The following is a 21,423-nucleotide window of genomic DNA, read 5'->3' on the forward strand; positions in this document are numbered from 1 at the left end:
CCCTCGCATTCATCAATGACAGCAGTAAGCTACTCACTCCAAGATGCCAAACCTGCACAGAGAAGCCCAAGCACAATCATCTCTCGAGGTCCCTTCTAACCCCTAACATTCCGTGATTCCTATATATAGCACTCGCCCTCAGAAGCGATCATCACTGGGACTACAAAGGCTCCTTATTATCCATAGGCAAAACCAAGAAAAAAAAAGGTAGCAGAAGCATTGATTTTAGTCTCTTTTCTTTCCATTACTGCTATTACTGATCCAGCAGCCACTCAGTCATTACACATTCAAAGCTATACTAGCTTCCTCGTTCTTTGCCCAGTGTTTCAAGAAAATTGAGCTTATACAATGATGCTACACATGAATGCTTGTGTGTGTATAAAATGAATTTTGAACTCATCAGTCAATTTTGACCAAATCAACTAAAAAACCAAGAAGTCTCAGAGATAATCAACTGCTTATAATTTTAGCAAAAACATACACACGTCCCTCATACTTACGCACCTAAACACCCCTGCAGAAAAAGTCTGCACATTCAATTCAGGCTTTTCTCAAACACCATACAAAATGGAGGAAAAAAAAATCTAGTTATTTATCAGCACTAAAAATAAGATAAATCCATAGGAAACCATTATTAGTCCTGGCATCAATTAACCACTTGATCTTATTTGCATGACTTGTTCCTTAGGGAAAATCATCTTTCTGTTCCTGCATGTATCCCTGCCACCCGGCACCACTTTGCTGATGACAGATTGAGGCCAGAACACAGGCAACACGAAAAACATGCTGCTTTTCTTAGCTGTTCAACAGATCTAAATGTCTTAAAGTTACATACGCATAAGCCACATGTCAGCATGAGAGTAGGTGTTGTAGTACTGTAGCTATTATACAGTACTCCACGATTTGAGAAGATGGTTTAAGGCCTGTAACCCATTATTTCCTTCCTCATCTTCTAATCAAAGCATAGTGGTTTTGACATTGTTTTGCAGAGTGAGCAGTGCTTTATTCCATTAACTTCAGTGGCTCATAAAGCAAAACGCTATGCAGCCTGACTACCAGAAAAGTAATCTACAGTGACTTCTCATGTACCTCACTGACCACTTCAATCCCCCATCACCAGCTGGGATACTCAAGCCTGTATTCTCTCTGTAGGGCCAACTAACATCATCTTATACCCTTCAAAGAAAGAGCACATAAACTTTTAAGATAAATTTGTTATCTGCTGCAAAGGTTCACAAATTAAATCATCTTTAAATCTGAAAGTAATGCCTTCCATCGAAATATAATCAAGATCATCAACACAGTACACAAAGGCCCCCTCCTATTTTACTGGGCTCCCAAGAGAATATTGACTAAAAGTAGCAGCATGTTTCCTGTACAAGATCTACTTACGCCAACGAACTCAATCTCATCTTCACTTTCAGAGGCTGGCGATTTACTCTTGTGAATGTCGCCAGAGCTATCAGACTCCATTATCTAAAGAGAAACAAACAAAACCATGCTTCACTGTTTTATTTAATAATTTTCAACTATACTCCCGTTTTATGACTACTTTGGCTTTACAGCCTACCTGCACTCAACAGGCCTCTATCATTCACTGACAATTCACAGAAATACCAGCATAAGCCATAACAATTTTGACTCAAATCACGCTGCTGTGTTTTTCCAAACACGCAAAACGTGGCCTAACCTGCAGAGCATCCCAACACCTACGCTGCCCAGCAGCCGCAGCGTACCGCCAGAGCTCAGGAACACGCTGAGGTCTGGAAGCCACAGCAGGAGCCCGACCGCAGCTCCAGCCTGACGGCGCGGCACCACCGCTAGCGCGGAGGACGGTTTACTAACAGGCACGGGGCGAGTCCAGCCGTAATGAGCAGCTACAGGATATTTCTGGTGCTTTCTACAGGTATATTTGGTGCTTTTGGCCACTTTAGGACCCCGGCAGAGCCACAGGGCTGAGCTCCTGGCTTCAAAACAAGCGCCGCCCTGCCAAACGGCCCATCGCCGCGAGCGGCGCGAACCGAGGGCGGCCCCGGCCCCGGGCCCCAGCGGGCGACTTTGCTGACTCACGTTCCCCCACCCGCTCGGCCGCCCCGGCCCCACCACACACCGCCACCGGGCCGGGCCGCCCCGCCGCCACGGCTCGGGGTGGGTGGCAGATGAGGAGGCGGCAGAGGCCTCGCCAGGCGTCCAGGGCTCGCCCGACCGCCGCCCCCGCCCCGCACAGTGCCCGGGCCCCACCGCAGACCCCGGCCTCGCTCACCCCGCCGCGGGCACCCGAGGGCACACCAACGACCCGACCCAGCGCGCCGCCACTTCCTCTTCCACCCAGGGGCGGCGGGGAGCGGGGAAGTGGAGCGGGAGCGCGGCAGGGCTTGCCGGGATTTGTAGTTGTCGCCTGCTTCGCCTCGCTCCCCCTCCTCTTCCCCCATGGCAGGTGCCGGCGCTACCGCGGCAACGCCCTGCCGCAACACACCCCCCCCCGCCCCCCGCCCCCCCCCGGCGGCGTTTCGCGGCTCTTTCCTTCACTAACTCCCTGCCCCCCTCCACCCGCCGTCAGCTGGGTGGCACAGAGCTCCCGCTCGAAGGAGGGAAGCCCCGCCGCCGCTTCCGGGGGAGGAGGAGGGTGGCGGCCATTGGGGCTGACAGTGGAGGGGGAGGGACGGCGAGAAAACCGCCCTTGCGGGAGGAGGGCGGGCGGGCCCGGCTGTCAGCGCCGCGCCGCGGCGACGGGGGCGGCCGTAGCCGCGGAGCTGCTGGGACTGGCGGCCGGCGCTGCCCCGCGTCCCTCTGCGTTTTCGGTCGGGCGGTTGTCGGTGCACCTCCCTGTCCGCTTATCCAGCCCAGGCATTCACAGCTCGGCGGTGAGGATCTTACGGGAGGCTGTACCAAAGGCCTCAGTGAAGTCCAGATAGACCATGTCCATACCTCTACCCTCATCCACCAGGCCAGTCACTTCATCGCGGAAGTATATCAGGTTGGTCAAGCATGTCTTCCCCTTGGTAACGCCCTACTGACGACTCCTGATGATTTTCTTTTCATTGAAGTGCCTGGAAATGGTTTCCAGGATTGAGCTACCCTGTCACCTTCCCAGGGATCAGGGTGAGGCCTGTAGTTCCATGCATTCTTCTTCTTGCCCCTTTTGAAGATGCAGGTGACATTTGCTTTCCCGCATTCCACAGGCACCTCTCCTAGTCACCATGATCAATAAGACATTATTGAGAGGGGCCTCGCAATGACATCTGCCAGCTCCCTCAGAACTCGTGGGTGTGTACCATCAGAGCCCATGGACTTACATATGTCCGGTTTGCTTAAGTATCCCCTGACCTGATCCTGTTCTACTGAAAGAGTTAAACCCCTGACAGTCCCTGACTAAGATACATAAAAACTTGCATTTTTCCTGAGTTTTTCTTCCCCTGCAAGGATGGGTTTAGCTATTTGCTGAGCAAAGCTGATAAATAGATAACATCTTGCCTGACATTAAGGAGACATCAAGGAAACAAAGCTCTAGACTTCAAGGAGACAAGTCTAGTACAGTACTGATTGTTACAAAAGGTTGCATCAGAAAAGGGGCCCTGGCTTGTGCTCAAGGAGGATTCAACTAGAGGACAGTGTGAGGAAGACTATGAAGGAGGGGAACTCATCACCATAAGACTGCCCTTCTCAGGCAATCTGATGAATGTGTAGGATTTTTGTGTGTATGAACTGATGTGTTTTGCTAACCCGTGTGGAAGGAGCTATCACCCGCGCTGCCCGGCGCCACAATAAAGAATACCTGCTTAATAACACTTAGTTGTTATTGAGTTTTCTTCGATTCACCGCCAAGGGTGTATCTTCCTCACTCCAGTTTTTCACCCTGGTCTCTGGGACCTGGGATTCCTGAAGGTCAGTCTTGCTAGTAAAGACTGAAGCAAAGGTGGCATTCAGAACTCAGCCTTTTCCATGTCCTGTGTCACCAGGTCACCCATCTCATTTAGCAATGGAGTCACATTTTCCCCAGTTTTCCTTTTGTCACCTATGTAGCTGCAGAAGCTGTTCTTCTTGTCTCTGACATCCTTGGCTAGATCCAATTCCAGTGGGGCTTTAGCTTTCCTAATTTCATCCCTATAACTTGAACAATGTTTCTGTATTCCTGCCAGGTTACCCATCCTTGCTTCCATCCTTCGTATGCTTTCTTTTGGTGTTTGTGTTTGTTTTTGACCAGGAGCTCCTTGTTCATCTACACAAGCCTCCTGGTATTTTTGCCTGACTTCCTGTTCACTGGGATGAATTGCTCTTGAGCTTGCAGGAGGTGATCCTTGAATATTAACTAGCTTTCTTGGGCCCCCCTTCCCTCTAGGACCTTATCCCATGGGACTCTTCAAAGGAGATCTTTGAAAGGCCAGAGTTCACTCTCCTGAAGTCCAGGGTTCTGAGCCTGCTTTTTACACTCCTCCCTCCCCTCAGAATCCTGAGCTCCACCATCTCATGGTCATTTCAGCCAAGGCTGCCTTTGAGCTTCACATTCCCATCAAGCAAGGCGTTTGTTGTCTGTATGAGGTCCAGCAAAGCACTGCTTTTGATTGGTCCTCATTGGCTCCTTTATGACTTTGAAGATGAAGTTATTAGTGTACTCTAGGAACCTCCTGGATTGCTTATGACCTGCTGTGTTGTCCCTCCAGCAAATATCTGGGTGGTTGAAGGTCCCCGTGAGGACCAGGGCTTGCGAACATAAGGCTGCTCCTGCCCATCTACCTCATGTGCTTCTTATTCCTGGTCAGGTGGCCTTTAGCAGATACCCACTATAATGTCACCTTTACCTGTCCTCTCTTTAATCCTCACCCGTAAACTCTCATTTGGGTTCCTCATCCATCCCCAGGCAGAGGTCCATGCACTCCAGCTGCTCTCTCACATAAAGGGCAACTACCCCTCCTTGTTTTCCTAGCCTGTCCTTCCTAAAGACCCCGTATCTCTTTCTTGTAACACTCCAGTCACGGGTGTTACCACGTCTCTGTGATCCCAACAAGATCGTAGCCCTGCAGCTGCACACAAACTAACTCATCACGTTTATTCTCTATAGTGCATAGCATTAGCGTACAGGTATTTTAGAGAGGCACCCCAGCATGTTGACTCCCAAGAAAGGGATTGGGGGATTTCTCCATCATGGTGCCTTGTAGGCATTTCCTTTCTTACATGCAAGTGCTGGAGGTGACCCCGCTTAAGCCTCGTTTTGTTGATTTTGTGTTCCGTTCCTGTCACATCACCCCATGCCCTTTGACCATAGCCATCACTCCCATACGGCTGCTGGTTGCTTGCTCCCTCCTCCTTCATTCTTAAGCCCTCATTATGCTGTCAGCCATCCTACTGGCAAAAATAGCTTTGCCCTGCTTAGTGAGGTAGATCTCATCTCTCTCAAGCAGATGGTGATATGCAAGCAAAGTCCCATGGTCACACAACTCAAAACCTTATAGCCAACATTAGTTCTGCAACCAATTACTGACTTGTCCTGTTTTAGTGCCCTTCTCCTGATTTCCCCTCACTGGCAGGATTGAGGAAAGATGGGTCCCCATGCCCATGATTCTTGCTGTTTATCTGCTACTGTTGTCCTGCTTTATCATATAGTTACTTTGAGCCACCCGAAGTAAAAGTCGGTATGAATCATTGCTCGGTGCATCGGCTTTGAGTAAGCTGAACAGTGTAAATGTCACCTTTGCGTTGTGCGTCAGTATAAAGAGCTGCTTACACACAAACAAAGCACTTTGCTGGTGTGTACTTATCAAATCCTGTATACACAGGTGAGAAAGAATTCAGGGTTGCAAGTCTGATGTTATGGGAGCTTTGTGAATAAGACCATCAGAAATAACATATCACGTGGTATTTAATGTCAGCATTTAGTGCACTTATTTTTCTTGTAAACAGAGTTACTATGACTAATGTTGGTTTTAAGCCTCCTTCAATATGTGACTGAACAAATAGCTTTATTGTAGAAGGTAGACATACTGAGAGGCTCAAAGGCAAAAAACCATAAATCACACAACAGCTAAAGTATTTTTTCATGTATTTCCTGGATTTGATGTGTAAACTCATAATTATCCCCTTCTGTGAGATATGATTCTTGGGGTTTTGTTTTCTACTGTTTCATTGCTAATTAAAACATACTAGTTAACAAATTTGTACAACTTAATCACAACAACAACAGATTTGAGCAATTTTATGTCATTACTAGAATAGTGGAGACCTGACTACCACTTGGAAAATTAAAGTCGTTGTTGCTGCCTAAACTTTCATATTTTGCATTCGTAACTTAAATTTGCTAACAGAATGTTGATAGCAGCCATTCTGTTTGTAGCTTGCATTTGCACTTAATTACTTTTGATTCTTGAGAAGAGATAATATGAGGCACGAGAGGAACAAGTTACTAGGACAGCAGGGTGGCATTATTTTTCCAAACTCTGATACTTGATGAAATGACACTCATTTGAATATGAATTTCTCAGCTGTAATTCATGTAGATGTTTACTCTTGCAATGACCCATCCGAACATCCTCCTCATATTTAAACAGTACAATCAGGAAGAAAAAATAGTAAGGGAATTGCCATGCGGTTATGTCAGCATTTCCAGTAAGTATGCAAACAAAACTCTGAATTTCAAAATTTGGAGATGTCAACTAATTCCTGGGAAAGCACAGGCTTCCGAGGTTGGGTCAGCTTGGGAAAGTTCTTATGCTTTTCATGGAGAAGAGATGTAGCCTGCTGGACTTCTTGTCTGGTGGGCCACCGGCAAGGAACATTCACTATCTAACTGTAGGAGAGCAGGCAACGTTTTTTAAACACAGGCAGTGGACTGACGAAGGTGGGAGCAGACAAACCTAGGAGAGCAGGGGATACGAGCTAAGCTCTCCATGCCCAAGCCTCCAAACAAAGTCTGGGTATTGTATAGGATGTGGAAGCTGTTTCTGAGCAGACTGTCTTTATAAACTTGATAATGCTAGCAATGAATTCTACATATTCATTGTGTGGCCTTAATTATTTTATTTTGCAGAATTTAAACATATTTCAACATCCTTGTTTCTCTCCTTGCTCCTAAGGGGAGTGAAACATTGCCTTTTTAACCATCGATTTCCCTCTCGTGTCAACATTGCATACTGCCACTTACTCTTGATCTAGAAAATGTACATGTTTGGTGGTTTGGGTTTTTTTGACTCCTGTCATAATGAGAGGGGACATGAACTTGACATGCATTAAAACCTCCAATTTATTCAACAGTGTACTTTTTCAGGAAGTTTTTTATTGCATTTTCACATATCTCCATATTCTTCCCTTCTTAGAAAGCAAGTGTGCTTACTGAGCAGTTCATAATAAACAATTAACAAATACTTTTCCATGGTAATCTTCAAATTCAATCTAAACTGCAGTAATAGAAACAAATAGTTCAAATTATTAGTTTTAGTATTGCTGACCTTTTCAGTACTAAATCTCCAGTTACTAAATGCTGTACAGTCATATAGCTGTAGGTTTTTCTGCAGTAGCCGTCAGCCTTCTCCAGTTCTTAGTAATGCAAATCATGTGTCCTCTGTCACTCATAGCAGAAGTTCTACGCTTCGTGACACCACACATTTGAATATCGCAAATTAATTTTGATTTCAGTGCGAATTTTGGGAGAAGCAGCATGAGACTGCTCTGTTCTGCTCTCCCCTCCCTTTCTATTACTTCTAAAGCTTCTGAACTGTGATTATCTGGTCTTCAATTTTGTGTTCTCAGTTTGCAAGGGTCATTTTGGAAAACCAGTCGTATTTTCTTCCTTTTTGGTCATACTGCAAGGAGTACGGCTTTTCTGTTAACTGTCTAGTTCTATAAAAGCTATTTATCTTTTTATCCAGTGGGATAACATTAGTCCTATACTGGCTCTTTGCAGCTTGCTCCCTCTTTACCCTTTGGTAAAACATTGAAATGTTTCCTTCTCTGTGTTGTTCTTTTTGTCCAGAACCCATCTCTCTCCCTGGCCCATGCCTGGGAGCGGACCCTTCCCTTACTCTTTGTGGTGAGCTACCAGCCCCACTGGTTTGCCTTTGACGACGTGCCAGGTCAGCAGAATAGAAAAGCACATAGTGCAGCGAGATCGGCAGTGCTGCCCCAGCGACAGGGAGAGCAGCCCCTCATGTTTGGCTCCGTGTGCCTGCCCAAGTGCTTCTGCCCCTCCCGAACAGCAGAACAGCTGCAGCTGTGTGTAGAGAGACAGCAAAGTTAGTCACAAAGTCCAAGTCACATACACCATGTAGATGTGTGCCTGGAAGCATGAAACAGCATTGGGTGAAGTGGCAACCATCACTAGATCGATATCTGGTGTTATCTGGATGCCCGGAGGAGTGTGAAATGGGGCAGAGGCCTCGTGGTCCCAGTCCCCCATTCTCTTTGCCCTAAACAAAAGGACCCACTACCTCCACCCATGCAGGTGTAAATTAACGGACTTCGTAGCATTAACATAAGTGATAAGATTGTCTATAGTCATCCTCACCCACACCTATACCCCAGTGATGTAACGTAAAAATTTAAGTATAAATATCACCTCAATTTTGGCCCAAAAATCGGGACAGGATCAACTAGGAGGCATACCGACGACCAGACGGATTGTCGAATTCGCTCCTTCTCCATCCCCCCTACTCAGGACACCTTGTGGGTAAGATTATTTACCTCAGCTAATGCTGAGAGATATACTTTTCCTCCCCGGGTGCATTTCACATTTTCTCCTCAGGTGCATTTCTACGCTTCCTTGAGTGTATCCTTGATTCTTGTTTGTCGCGACTTTACTGTCTCTTGTTCCGCTGTATCTCTGTTTGATGGACTTGTCTATTTGCCAGGCGGACGGGCCTACAGCGGGCAAGTTGTTATTATGTGTGTGCGTATAGTGCGTGTTGTTGTTATATTAGTGATAAACCTTTAGTTATACCTGTAGCTTTTAATTTATCACCGGCAATCCAAAAGAACCTGTAAATGTTGCTGTAAATACATGATTACTATTTGTCTCCCAATTTGCATCTGTCACATATTCGGTGCCAGACCGGATTTATTTCCCCATTTTCGCAACACTGTGCAACGTCAGCTGTGACAACTTTAAGGTTAGAGAGCCCTTGTAAGGTGGGCCAACCCCTTCCCCAGCTAAAAATTTAAAGCTAAAGCTTTACAGAAGCTGGATTCAGAAAATTTATTAAATAAAAAGAGAAAAAAAAAAGCGAGAGAAAAAACCCCAACCTTACATGTTAGAGTGTACAACAGAGGTTGATATTAGAAAAGGCCCAGAAGACACTAAGGACAATAAAATAGAACTAAGACATAGTAATGTTCCATTTTATTTGATAGAAAGTTGCTTCAAAAATATGATTAACTATATACATTCTTATATGCTGTACATACAATTACATATACAAAATGTACATAATAGCCAACATCCTTCTGTTACATTTTATAGATCGTAGTTAATAACATGAGATAGAACTTACATCCTATTTCATACCTGCTTTCATCCTGATCCTATCTACAAGGAATTGATAGACATGAGAGATGAAAAAGGCCAGCAGATCACTTAGTTTATACCCCAGCCCACAGAAGTCGTCTCCACAGTGCATTTTATTGGTGCAGTGTTCTAGAACAGTTAGGTTTGCAGCACTTCGCTGCAGAGGTATTTGACTGCTAACCTTATCTTCAGATTTTTTTCCTGCCATTCACCCTAATACTATTTCTAATTTATTTCTGAAACTCAGATCTCCTGCGTTATAGAACTCCTCCTCAAATCAAGATTTCTTCAACTTTATGTTGGGTGATGTTTTTCCATCTTGATTCCTTTGTTGCTTGTTTGCCACGTATGAAACAGATTTAACTATTAGTACTCTCTGTTCTGGGAGAAGTACACTCAAGCACGGAAGTTATAAATCCAAGTGTTCTCTCCTTCCCATGGTACTGTCACACTGTAAACCTGGAATCAGTCAGCGAGGAAAAAATGTACCTTCCCTCCACCTCCTCAGGCAATTACAGTGTGTGTGACTGCCAGCTGCTCCCTGGGACAAGCGGTATCAGATCTCAAGAGGAACTGCACAGTTACTGGGATTCTTCTGGTCCTAGCCCCACGAGGAATGCTCTACCTGTCCACTATCTCTCTAAGCAAGAGGTAGCATACAAAAATTGAAACAGAGAGTCTGGCAACTCTGCCCTTTACTAGTTGCTTCCAAGAGATTGTCCTCCATTTCCTGACTGGAGGCATCAGGCACCCTTATCCTACGGACCTGATGTTCAGGGAAGAAGAGAGAGTGAGAGTTGCCAAAGCAGCAGAGTACCAGCAGCAGAAGGCCTGTTAGAGAAGCCATGGCCTCCACAACCAAACAGGCTATGCTGGAGGACTCTTCCTTGACCTAAGAGGGAACATGGCTTCTGTCATTGCCTCTCCAACTTTCAAAGGTCAAAAATGAGCTGCTTCTTTCCTGCAGACAACTTGAGAGCTGCAGCTTCATCGCCCTAAGAATGTTTTCTTCTTTCCAAGTTAACAGAATCCTTAAGAATCTATTTTATTTCTTCTTCTCTGCTCATGTGGCCCTGCGCTTCATAACCCTGTGCCGGCCATAGTCTTCATTTCACTAGGAAATTTTTCTGTTCTCTTTTCATACCTCTATGTCTTTTTTTGTATTAATATGCAATAGCTTTCTCTGATTGGTAAAGCAGTTTTTCACCAGCTGTCAAAGTGAAAGCAAGGGGATTAAGATTCCTTTTATACATTCTTTTGGTATTACTTTAAAATTTTTTTTTCTATCTAAGGGAAACTCTAGTTATATTCTTCAGAACAAGTTTACATTTTTTGAATTATTGCATAACATGCATATATTTAATAATATCTTAAAGCCAAAGATATTAATACGCTTTCATTTTTTTCTAGGCTGTGGGATTTTCATTTGTTTGAGAAAATGCTTCTCAGGCTTCTATTCTGCTTGCAGCATCTCTGTCCACTGTTGCTAGGCCCATTTAGATATTATTTCTTTTTTATTTTATACTATGCCTTAATCTCTGTTGAGAATTTGAACTGGTATGAAACACCTTCTGTTGTTATACCTTGTCTGAATTCCTGAGATCCTGTCCACAACCCTGGTTGGGAGAGGGCGCTGGTGAGCTTCTGGCGAGATGAGACTCCACCTTAGAAGCGGGCTTGAAACACTCCTGCTGACCTTGCGGGGCGGGAGGTGGAGGGGTCGGACGGCTGTCACTCTGCTGAATTTGTGCATTAGCAGCTGGTGAATCATCATCCTGCTGGTCTTGTGTACTGGGAGGAACCGCCAAAGAGATGATGCCCTGAGGAGCAGCTGTTGAAGCACTGTTGAGACAATTTATAACTAAGCTTGAGATATTAACATTAAATGTGCAATTACTACAGTTCTTAGTTCCAAGCAGCAGAGTTTGTTCATTAGCTAGTTAACTAGTTTTCTTCATTGACACGTTCCCCTTTTCCTTGTTTCACCTCAGCCTTATGGATCTGAGAGGGCGACTTCTCTGCCTCATTGGATTTGACTCCAAATTCTTTCTCTTGAATTGTAATTGTATTCTGGGGAAAGGCAGAGGAGGTGGGCAAGGAAGGAGGAGCAGCAAGAGAGGAGACCAAAACTGCAGCATCACCAGTTTTAAAAGTTAGTAACTTGAGTGTAAGTTGTTACTAAATGTACTGCACAACAGGATTTTCCCTTGACCCCTCTCTGTACTTCATTGCTGGAAGGTGAACTGGAGGGACTAACACTGAGATTATGAGCACTTTTAAATTCTTCTGATTTTCTTACAGAGAAAACTTGTGTCATCTGAGTTAAAGGAATCACCACCATTATCCTGATTACTTGTGAGGTGCTTAAATGCTTTTACAGTGAGGAAATTCTGAGCAGCTGTAAAATGAATCCATTATAAAGGCATTCTAATAAGCATCCATTCGAGAGAGACTACGCAGACAATATCTGCATTGATTTCAATGGACGTTGGACTGGATTTTATATAAGCACTTATCAATAACAGACATAAAGACATTTTTAAGATATCAAGTTTAAATTTAAAGTCTATAGGCAGTATTAAAAAGCAGCCCAGAATTGTTATAGTGCTAGCTGAAGATAGTCCTGTCAAGGCTTCAGGAATTCTGTGTCTGTATGTGAAAAGACACAGGAATTAGCAAAATCTATGGATTCCTCTGATGAAGATAAAGATTTAAAATATAAAATATTTAAGATTTAATACTTTCAAAGAAGACAGAGTTTGTGTTTCTGTGCTGTTATTTTTACCACCTGTGTCAAAGACAAGGAAAAATACTACAGTGAATCCATGCATGCTGTATGTTACAAATACAGAGGGCCTTTGTTTTACGAAGCCTTCTCATCTCTAGGAGAAAAGCATTAATCTAGTAAACTGTATTTTAGCCAGGCTGGTGCATTTGTTTATTGTTTCCAGATGGGAAACCTGTTTATGTGAATTCTTCCAATAGATATTATCTGAGTATTTCTCAAGCAGTCATTCACAGACCACTGGTGGTCCATGGAGTACCACCAGGTGGTTTAGAGAGGAATTTTAGTAGCCAAGCGCTGCTACTTTTCAAATAATTGTGTTCTAAAATAGTCAAATATCTTGGGGGTTTTGGTGTGGGTTTTTTTTTTGATTATGAAATGTCTTACAGTTGCAAGCATGGATTTTAAAACACGCACGAGATAACTGAACTAGGAAGAAGTAAAGTAGTACCTCAGTATGGAAAGTCTAAATAAGGACAAATCTGTTCTCTTGGTCTCACTGATTTTAATCTCTTATCCTGCTCCTTGTTAATCTCTTATCCTGTTCCTGAGGAAAGGCTGAGAGAGCTGGGACTGTTTATCCTCAAGAAGGCTCAAGCGGATTTTATCTATGTGTATTAATATCTGATAGGAGGGTGTAAAGAAGATGGAGCCTCTTCTCAGCGGTCCCCAGTGGCAGAACCAGAGGCAATGGGTGGAAACTGAAACACAGGAGGTGCTGTCTGACCATCAGGAAACACTTTTTCTCTGTAAGGGTGACTGAGCACTGGCACAGCTTGCTCAGAGAGGTTGTGGAGTCTCCATCTTTGGAGATAATCAACTAACCTGTACGTGCCTCTGAGCAACCTGGACTATGTGACCCTGCTTTGAGCAGCAGGGGTCGGACTAGCCAACCTAGAGAGGTCCCTCCCAACCTCAACTATTCTGTGATACGTACAGTCGGTATGTGTGGAAACAAATGCAAATAGCTGACTTCACTGATGATAGGGATGAGTTCAGGAACTTTACAGTAGGCTTGTTCACAAGGGAAGAATGCCCATAATAAGCAAGATGTTATTTAGTAATTGCTTTGCCCCGATAATTTAGACTCTTCTGGTGGTAAAAGATTGCTAATTTAGCTCTCCTAAGGTACTTTTATCAGTAGGTGCAAAAAAGGTGTGATTTTCCTTATCTTTCCTTGTGGGTTAATTGAGGAACAACAGGTGACGTGAAAATGGAATTGACTAGTCTCTGGAAAGTCTCCAGAGAATAATAAGAAAAGTAAATAATGCCAAATCTAAAATAAACATATTGATCAAAGTAACTCCATATGTTTACTTCTGTATTCTCTTCCTGTAATTTAATAGCCTTGTGCTGCTTTGTCTAGAATGAACAACTTCTGTGCTGTAATGTTAAGCTGGACTGCTTCTGTATTATGTACTTTTTGTACAAGGTTCTGAAAATATTTACCTACGTGGCAATGCATATATGAACACGTACCTTCATGGTAATTTTAAGATTGCTTTTAAATTTTGTTACCACAGGGTAATATATGGAATTACACATTGCAGGCTACAATTATTATTTTTTTTTAAGACTTACCAAAAGCTATGCTTCTGAAAAGCACCTGAGTTAAGATCTTTGCTTAAAATTGGCTTCTTGGTGCAATTGTTCAGTTTTTGTCCCATCATTCGCCTAATTAAAGCATCATCTGTGTTTGGAAACAACTGTTTTGTGATTCCTGCAAAATAAAGAGACGAGATATATGAGGCCTCCAAATCAGGGAAGCAACAGATGTGTGATCTAAAATGCATTTATTACATCTTTGAAATTTCCAGCTACTTCAGTTTCAGCTCTAGTTACTTTGCTGCCTTCACACACTACGTTAGAGATTTTGCACGTTCCAGCTCTTGTTTTTCTCTGTGCCTCCCATATTGCTGTGCCTGCTTTTGGCAGACTCAAAGGGAACTCCAGGGCCACAAGGGCTTCCTGTAGTGATGATTTGCGTTTGCTTATCCTCCCTCCCTTTGTTCTGTTCTTGATCAGAGAGTCCTTTTCCTATCCTCATCAGTCCTCATGCCTCTGGATCTTAGTTTTTGTTCATTAATTGTCATTTGCAGGTTATGTCTCTTTTTGTAAAAAATCCTTTTCTATTTTGCCTGGCTAACTTTTTCAAATGCAACACTAACAGGACTCAACATCAGGAATGTGATTCCTGCTCCCTTCTTCTCCATTCCCTTCCTTTGATTTTTTCCCCCCTTTCATTGCATTTTAAAGTCTTACAGTTTCCATCTTCTTTAAATAATCTGATCTACTAACTCATTTTCTACAGCCCTAGAACTCCCAGGCTTCCTTCTTATTTTTCTTGTTCTCTTGTATAATGTTGATGCTTTTCTATTTGAATTCAGGAGTGTTCTTTGACTTCTCTCTAGGCTCCCTGTTGTCACTGAATTCTCTGCAGCATGCTGCATTCAATGCCCTAGTTATCTTCTCTGCTTCCCTTGTCAGTTTTGCCTAGAGCCTTCCCCAGAATCCACCTTTAGAAAAGTCACTAGTACCTCTTAGAGTCATAGAATCATTTAGGTTGGAAATGACCATTAAGATCATACAGTCCAACTGTCCTTCTCATCCCATCAAATATTTTTAATTTTTCTCATACATCATTCTGAAATTGTCTCATCTTACCGCCTCTAAACTTATTTTCACCACCTTAAACACACTTTCCTTTTCTCTCTCTTGACTTTGGGCCTTTTTCTCTAGATAGGTTATTAAGGAAAAGAGGTTTCTGCAACTGATAACTTTTGAAACTGCTGGCCAGCTTCAACAGAACTGGGCCAAGGTACAGGCACTGGAGCCAAGCTGGGAAGGGAACCCAGAGAACTGAGGAAGTCCAAGGGAATGGCAATGGGGGAGGGATTCTAGTAGAGGGATTTACGCTATGTCATTCAAGTACTAAGCTATAGACGTGAATCCATTAAAAATGAGGCTCACAAAATACTGTTTTCTTTAAAGCTGCTACTTCCATCTGAAATTATTCTTTTTCCTATGCACCAAACATTTTCTGCCTTAAACCTCAGCATAAACCAAATTTTGTTTGCTTCTCTGGTCACCGTTCCTGTCTTCTATACTTATTGTCTCATTTTGCCTCCAGCGCTATTTAAAATGTCAGAATTCATAACATCACTAACCAGAATATAGCAGGCGTAATTTTAAATTTGATCCAAGTGTGTGTCCTCTCTTTGCCTTCCCTTATCATCATGTTCCAAGTTTGACTGTTTGAGATTAACCTTTCAAAGGCTAAAAAACATACAATATCACTGTGCCAGAGTAGCCACTTAGATAAACCCCACAACATTCACACAGTAGAAATACTACTACTTAGCATTTCACTGACAGGTTTTGTAACAGATGGTTTAAAAAAATATGTACCCGAAGAAGGAAATATGAAACAGCACAGCACATCACCTGAGCAGACCAGCTGTTCAGCATTACAGCCCCTCCCTCAGAGAAAGCCCTCTGTCAAGTCAGTGCCACATTGAGTAACGTTAACAAGTCATCACCTATGATTTCCTGAACTTCATTCTGGTTCATAGCTGGTTTTGCCGCTTTATCCTTTGAAGAGGAGGACTTTGCACCTGTCAGGCTGTGTGTAGCCATGTATTCATGTGTATAAAGTGCTTGCATCAAGTCATTTATAAACTTTTGAGGTTTGCTCTTGTTACAAAGTGCAATCTGCCACTTTTCGATCTTGAACTGGAAAACAAAATTGGTCAAAAGGTGTAACGATCGCAGTTCTCTAGAAATACTGTACAGTATTAGCTCTGAAATATTTTTTAATTTTCTTTTTTGAAACCACAATTTCAAAAGTAATCTCTGCAGACTGTGTGCTTGAGATTAATGCTAAACTTGCATGCCACTCAACATCTGGAACTATGCATGCAGGTCGATTTTTTTTTTCAGAAGCAAGTGTGGGGCAGACTAAGGACCCCATTCATCCCAGCAAACACTTCACCAAGCGATCCTCATTACTCGCTAGTGGAGACAGGACATGTTCAGACGCATCTAAATCCTTCTGCTTTCACCCCATGCAGGCTGGCTGTGGTCCAGTTCTGGTGTGGATTCTGTCCAACCTCGGGAGCGTGGCATTATGCCCAAGCTAATATTCCTGCCTCCGAGCAGACGTGCCCTAGGAACTGTGACATCTGGTCCCGAGCTTTGAGAGTGACTTCTACACACAGCAGTTGTAGAGTTGAAGTATTTGAACTCTCCTAATGGGCAGCTTTGAGCTAGCTCTATTAAGTAAGGCCAGGTTGCTTAGAAAATTAGATTGTATTTCTTTGGAGATGTTAGGTCAAATTTTGCATATTGCAATATTCTGTCAAAACATCATACCTTGATAATTCTTAAGAGATTTCTTTAGTTTTTAGGACCCCATGACAACACATGAGAATGACTTCCACTGACTGGCATGACTCAGTGTATAAGAATGTTTATGTAAATTGTGAATGCAGAAGCTAGGATTATTCTTCTGCTTGCATCTTTATATTTTTCATGTACCGCCCCTGTGCCTCAGATTTCTCAGTTATGGTCTGTCATAATTACAGAGAATAGGGGAACATTTTTACTCAGTATCTATAGAAATATATGTATTTCTACTTAACTGCTGGCCAGTGTCTGGAACAAGAGCAGAAAAATACCATTCTCCATTTAGTTATTAACAGGTTAAACAGACTGCTGGTATTTTTCTTAGATTATCTCTGAAACACTACCATTCCCCTTTGGCATCCAAAACGTTACGCTGGCAGCTATCCCTAGGTCTCAGTATTTTCTTCGTGCATCCACATCCTGCCCTTACGTCACAGATGTGCAAAGCCACCAAAATCAAAGTAAGTTTGAGAGTGTACCAGCACACTGAATTAAGTCTAGTGTTTCTCATGGAAAGAGCCTTCTACACAAAAGGAGCTCAATAGTCATGTCATCAACTGAATGATGTTAAAATGATTTTTACCGATGCTTATTTATTATATTTGTTATACTATAACAGTAAAGTTAGTACTGTAGAAAGTTTTAATTTTTATGCCTGAAATTGCCTTTTAACTGACCTGTTTTTCAGTCTGTTGCTCCTCATCCTCCACATTCAAAGTTATGGGTGAGCTGGAGTTACTATGCATAGCTGCATATGAATCCGCTAACGGATTGTTAGATGCTTTCCAAACAGCATGTGAATGCAGACTGGATGTAGATGATGTCACTCCCCCTTTAAGCAGCGCTTCAGCCATCCCAACCAGTTCCTCAAAATGGGTGACTGCCTGTGGCAACACTGAAATCAAATGCAAAGTGAGGGATAAAACAGTAATTGAAGCTTTCAGACTCTACCTACGTAAGCTTGTATATTTTTGCAATCAGTTCCTGTCATAATGCAAAAGAGTCAAAGTAGTCAGCAAAGACACTTTAACATAATTTTATCTTGTTCTCTCAAATGTTTTCCTGACATTCTGCTGTCCCCACCCACGAAAATCTGGCCTCTGTTTCTAGAGTAGGATAGATCAGTTCTCTGCAAGGCTAAGAGGAACCATTAGTTTACGCCCACCATGGCACTAAGCGGGCTATTTCTCTTTTTTCCTTTTGCTATCTCAAAACCTCTACAAGTCTGTAAGCTATTGAATATGGGCTAAGTAATGTTATGTCTGCTTGGTGTTTTTTGCTTCAAAAGAAGTTACATAGCCTGCATAGACTGTTTTCCCCTCTTTTTTAATCTATACAGAATATCTTTTAAATAACCTCTTCTCCAAGTAATATTTATTTTCAAATACAAACTTTTATTGAGACCATTAAGAAGAGTCAATTCAGAGCAAAAAGGATGCAAGGGATGAAGAATCAGAAGATAAAGAATCACTAAATTATAGAAAATACTGTAAAAGACTTAAAAAGTGCTTAAGATGCAAGGCAAATGGACTTAAAACGTGTAAGAAAAGTTGTCAAACACTAACAAAATGTTTAAAAATAATATTCAAAAAGGTGGAGATGAATGATTCAAACCAAGATGAGTAACATATGGAATGGAATCAGGTGGGCAATGAAACTGATAAGCACTTGCAAACTCATGATAATAAAAAAAAAAAGATGTTGGGCTGTCTAGGGATGGTGTGATGTAGCTGGCAAGGGATGGAGCAAATCCTCCTTAAACCTTTCTCATTCACTAATGTTTTGAAATTCTGGATTCAGTCTTGGCTGCCCCAGAGTAAGGGACAGGGACAAGTAACAGGGGTTTCAGAGATGATCATGAAGTGATGAAGGATTCATTTACAAAAGAACAAAATGGTTCACCTTTGGGAAAGGACTAAATTTATTGCACCTGGAACTAACTCAGATCACCAATAATGAGCAATTACCAAAGTAATTAGAAATGAAATAATTCCAGACTAAATAAAATTTGAGTAGATCAAGAAAGACTGCTAATAAATAAGGTTAGCTGGACTGGTCAGTGGCGTGTTTGAGCTCAGCCGATGGTTATACACTGCATACAGAAAGGTTCTCTTGGGAACAACTGACAGGATTTAGACAGATTTTTCCATTTCTAACGCTATGATTGCATGGCCTCTGTGTAAGATAGTTTTTTCTAAGTGCTGATGGAATTAAATGTTGCCATGTATCAAAGACTTTGACGCTAATGGTAGGCCTTGATCGTGGCAGGTGCTTGAGCATCCATAATTCCCATCCAAATGGCCTCTTATAAATCAAGCTTTTCATGACCTTCAGGCTTTCCTCTTCATCAAAATAATTCCCCTGACTTTACCTTGAAGCATCACCAAGGACTGCCTTAGGCGGCAGTTTTCTCTCATGGTGTCTGTCAGCTTCCTCTTCAGACTTTTTATTTTGGCACACAGTTCTACCTTGGAAAGTTGAAATAAAGGCTCTTCATCATCACTGCTACTTTCACTGTACAGAAAGTTGCTTCCTGAATACGGTTCTCTCTGAAAAAAAATAAACCTGTGCTATCTAGAGCAACAACAACATAAAATTAAAGCCTTAAAACTAACATTAAAATATCTAGCTAAATCAGAATATTCTCTTTGTACACAGAATGTATAAACAGTGCATTTTATTAATAGCTGTTGCTGAACATAGCTATTACCACTCCTATGAAATTCCTATTAAAAATGGAATGTCAGTGTAATATGTAACTGTTAGGTACTTTTCTCCATTCACCAGTTTTCTAAGGTAGTGTCTTTTAAGTTCACTAAACTAAAAGCCTTATGTCCCCCTAAACAAATACCGTTCAGTTTGCTTTTGCTTAATACATTAAAATTGCCGAAGATGAGCTGTTTACCTGTTTGTTAATTAAAGATGTTTCAAGTTGACTCAGGATGTTGGCAGGCGCAGATGCCTGCAATGACTTCTTTCTTTTTATGTGCTTCATCATCTTCCCCTGTGAACAAGAGCATAATAGTGCCTTTGCATTCCTATAGAGCCTCTCATCACAGTATACCATAAACTTTTATTCACTGTGCGCTTGACATTCTTAGTTAGTATTTTGGAAAAATATGTTTGTAACTTTTTGTTAAGATTTATGTTTTCTTTCCCTACATTTTGTCACTGTAGATCTCAGCACAATTCAAAGCTCAGAAAACCTGGTCCCTCCCCTTTCTTATGCGGTGGTCAGATTTCTGTTTTATGGGAGACAATGCAATGCAGCCACAGAGCATCCCAATCTTGAGTAACACTTTTCTCTTTAAATAGCAAAGGACAAAATCTATTGGCCTAGCTAATTACTCTGACAGGTTATTGTGCTGAGGTACCATGTGAAGACTGCCTGTATTCCTACCTTCACTAGACATATTTTGTGTATTATATTGTGAAGAATCAATAGTTACAGTCTATAACATTCCGTTATAGGCTTACCAATATCAGGCACATAAAGACAGAAACTCACTTGTTCTTTATCCAGGTCACTGTCCTCACTTTCTGAGAATATCATTTCTATCCTCTTCCTCTTGTCTTTTCCAAGGACTTGTATTTTTGTAATTTCATCTGCTCGTAATATCTTTTGCATCATTTCCACCAGCTCCTGGGGGTCATCTGAAGTGATGGGAAAAAAAAGGCTAAAGCACAGAAAATCAGGTAGCAATACCTTACAACTAGATTAAAATTTCATATCAGACAAATGCTCTGGAGCTGCACTCACCACTCATGTACACAACTTTCACCAGGTGCTTTTCTGTCTTTCTTTCTCCCACAGGCCAGTTTACTAGCACGTGCTCATTTGGTTTCAGAAGTCTTTCTAGTTCATCGTCATCACTGGGAAGGTCCTGTATCCATGAAGTCTCTCCAATTTGCAGTGAATTATCATTTACAAAATCAAACAGTGTGAATTTTTTCATTGTTAAGTGGTTTTCTTGTCACACGGATGCTGCCTGCAGGACATCATAGGAAAAAAAGCAGTTACTGTGGCATGCCACAGGAATGTTACAAGAATACTTTTAAAAGCCCCAATATATTGGTAATTACCTTGTATGAAAATATCCTGGATAAGGAAGTGAAAACTAGCCAAGCATTGTGAGCATCTCTGCGGAGAAGGACTTGGGGGTGTTAGTTGATGAGAAGCTCAATGTAACCCAGCAGTGTCTGTTCACAGCCCAGAAAGCCAACCACATCCTGGGCTGCATCAAAAGCAGCCTGGCCAGCAGGTAAAAGGAGGTGATTCTCCCCCCTCTGCTCCACTCTCATGAGACCCCCACCTGCAGTGCTGTGTTCAGCTCTGAGGCCTCCAGCACAACAAAGGCATGGACCTGCTTGAGCACATCCAGGGGAAGGACATGAAGAGGATCTGGGGGCTGGAGCACCTCCCTTTTGAGGGCAGGCTGAGAGAGTTGGGGTTGTTCAGCCTGGAGAAGGGAAGGCTCTGAGGAGACCTTACAGCAGCCTTGCAGTGCTTAAAGGGGGCCTACAGGAAAGATGGGGAGGGACCTTTTAGCAGTGAATGTAGTGACGGGATGAGGGGTAACGGTTTCAAACTGAAAGGGGGTAATTTAGCTTAGACATTAGGAAGAAGTTCTTCATTGTGAGGGTGGTGAGACACTGGCACAGGTTGCCCAGAGAAGCTGTGGCTGCCCCCTCCCTGGCAGTGTTCAAGGCCAGGCTGGATGGGGCTTTGAGCAACCTGGTCTGG

The 21,423-nt window shown here is 42.6% G+C and overlaps 2 protein-coding genes across 2 annotated transcripts in view; both read right to left on the reverse strand.

Moving 5' to 3' along the window:
- Positions 1-1,473, reverse strand: part of ZNF451 (zinc finger protein 451) — a 43,534-nt gene extending 42,061 nt beyond the window's left edge. Inside the window, exon 1 of the mRNA XM_086461503.1 lies at positions 1,393-1,473. Coding sequence (XP_086317629.1) covers positions 1,393-1,473 — 81 coding nt within the window. The remainder of the gene's footprint in view (positions 1-1,392) is intronic.
- Positions 1,474-9,764: 8,291 nt separating this feature from the next.
- Positions 9,765-20,635, reverse strand: BEND6 (BEN domain containing 6). Its single transcript, XM_086461504.1, is given in 9 exon segments — positions 9,765-9,949; positions 11,187-11,332; positions 13,857-13,995; positions 15,815-16,007; positions 17,357-17,574; positions 19,051-19,228; positions 19,585-19,683; positions 20,188-20,333; positions 20,440-20,635. Coding segments are annotated over 9 exon segments (1,497 nt in total). The 3' UTR covers positions 9,765-9,767.
- Between the last annotated feature and the right edge of the window lie 788 nt (positions 20,636-21,423).

The sequence above is a fragment of the Leptosomus discolor genome, chromosome 2 (genome assembly GCF_034619465.1).
Source record: "Leptosomus discolor isolate bLepDis1 chromosome 2, bLepDis1.hap2, whole genome shotgun sequence".
Lineage (NCBI taxonomy): Eukaryota > Metazoa > Chordata > Aves > Leptosomiformes > Leptosomidae > Leptosomus > Leptosomus discolor.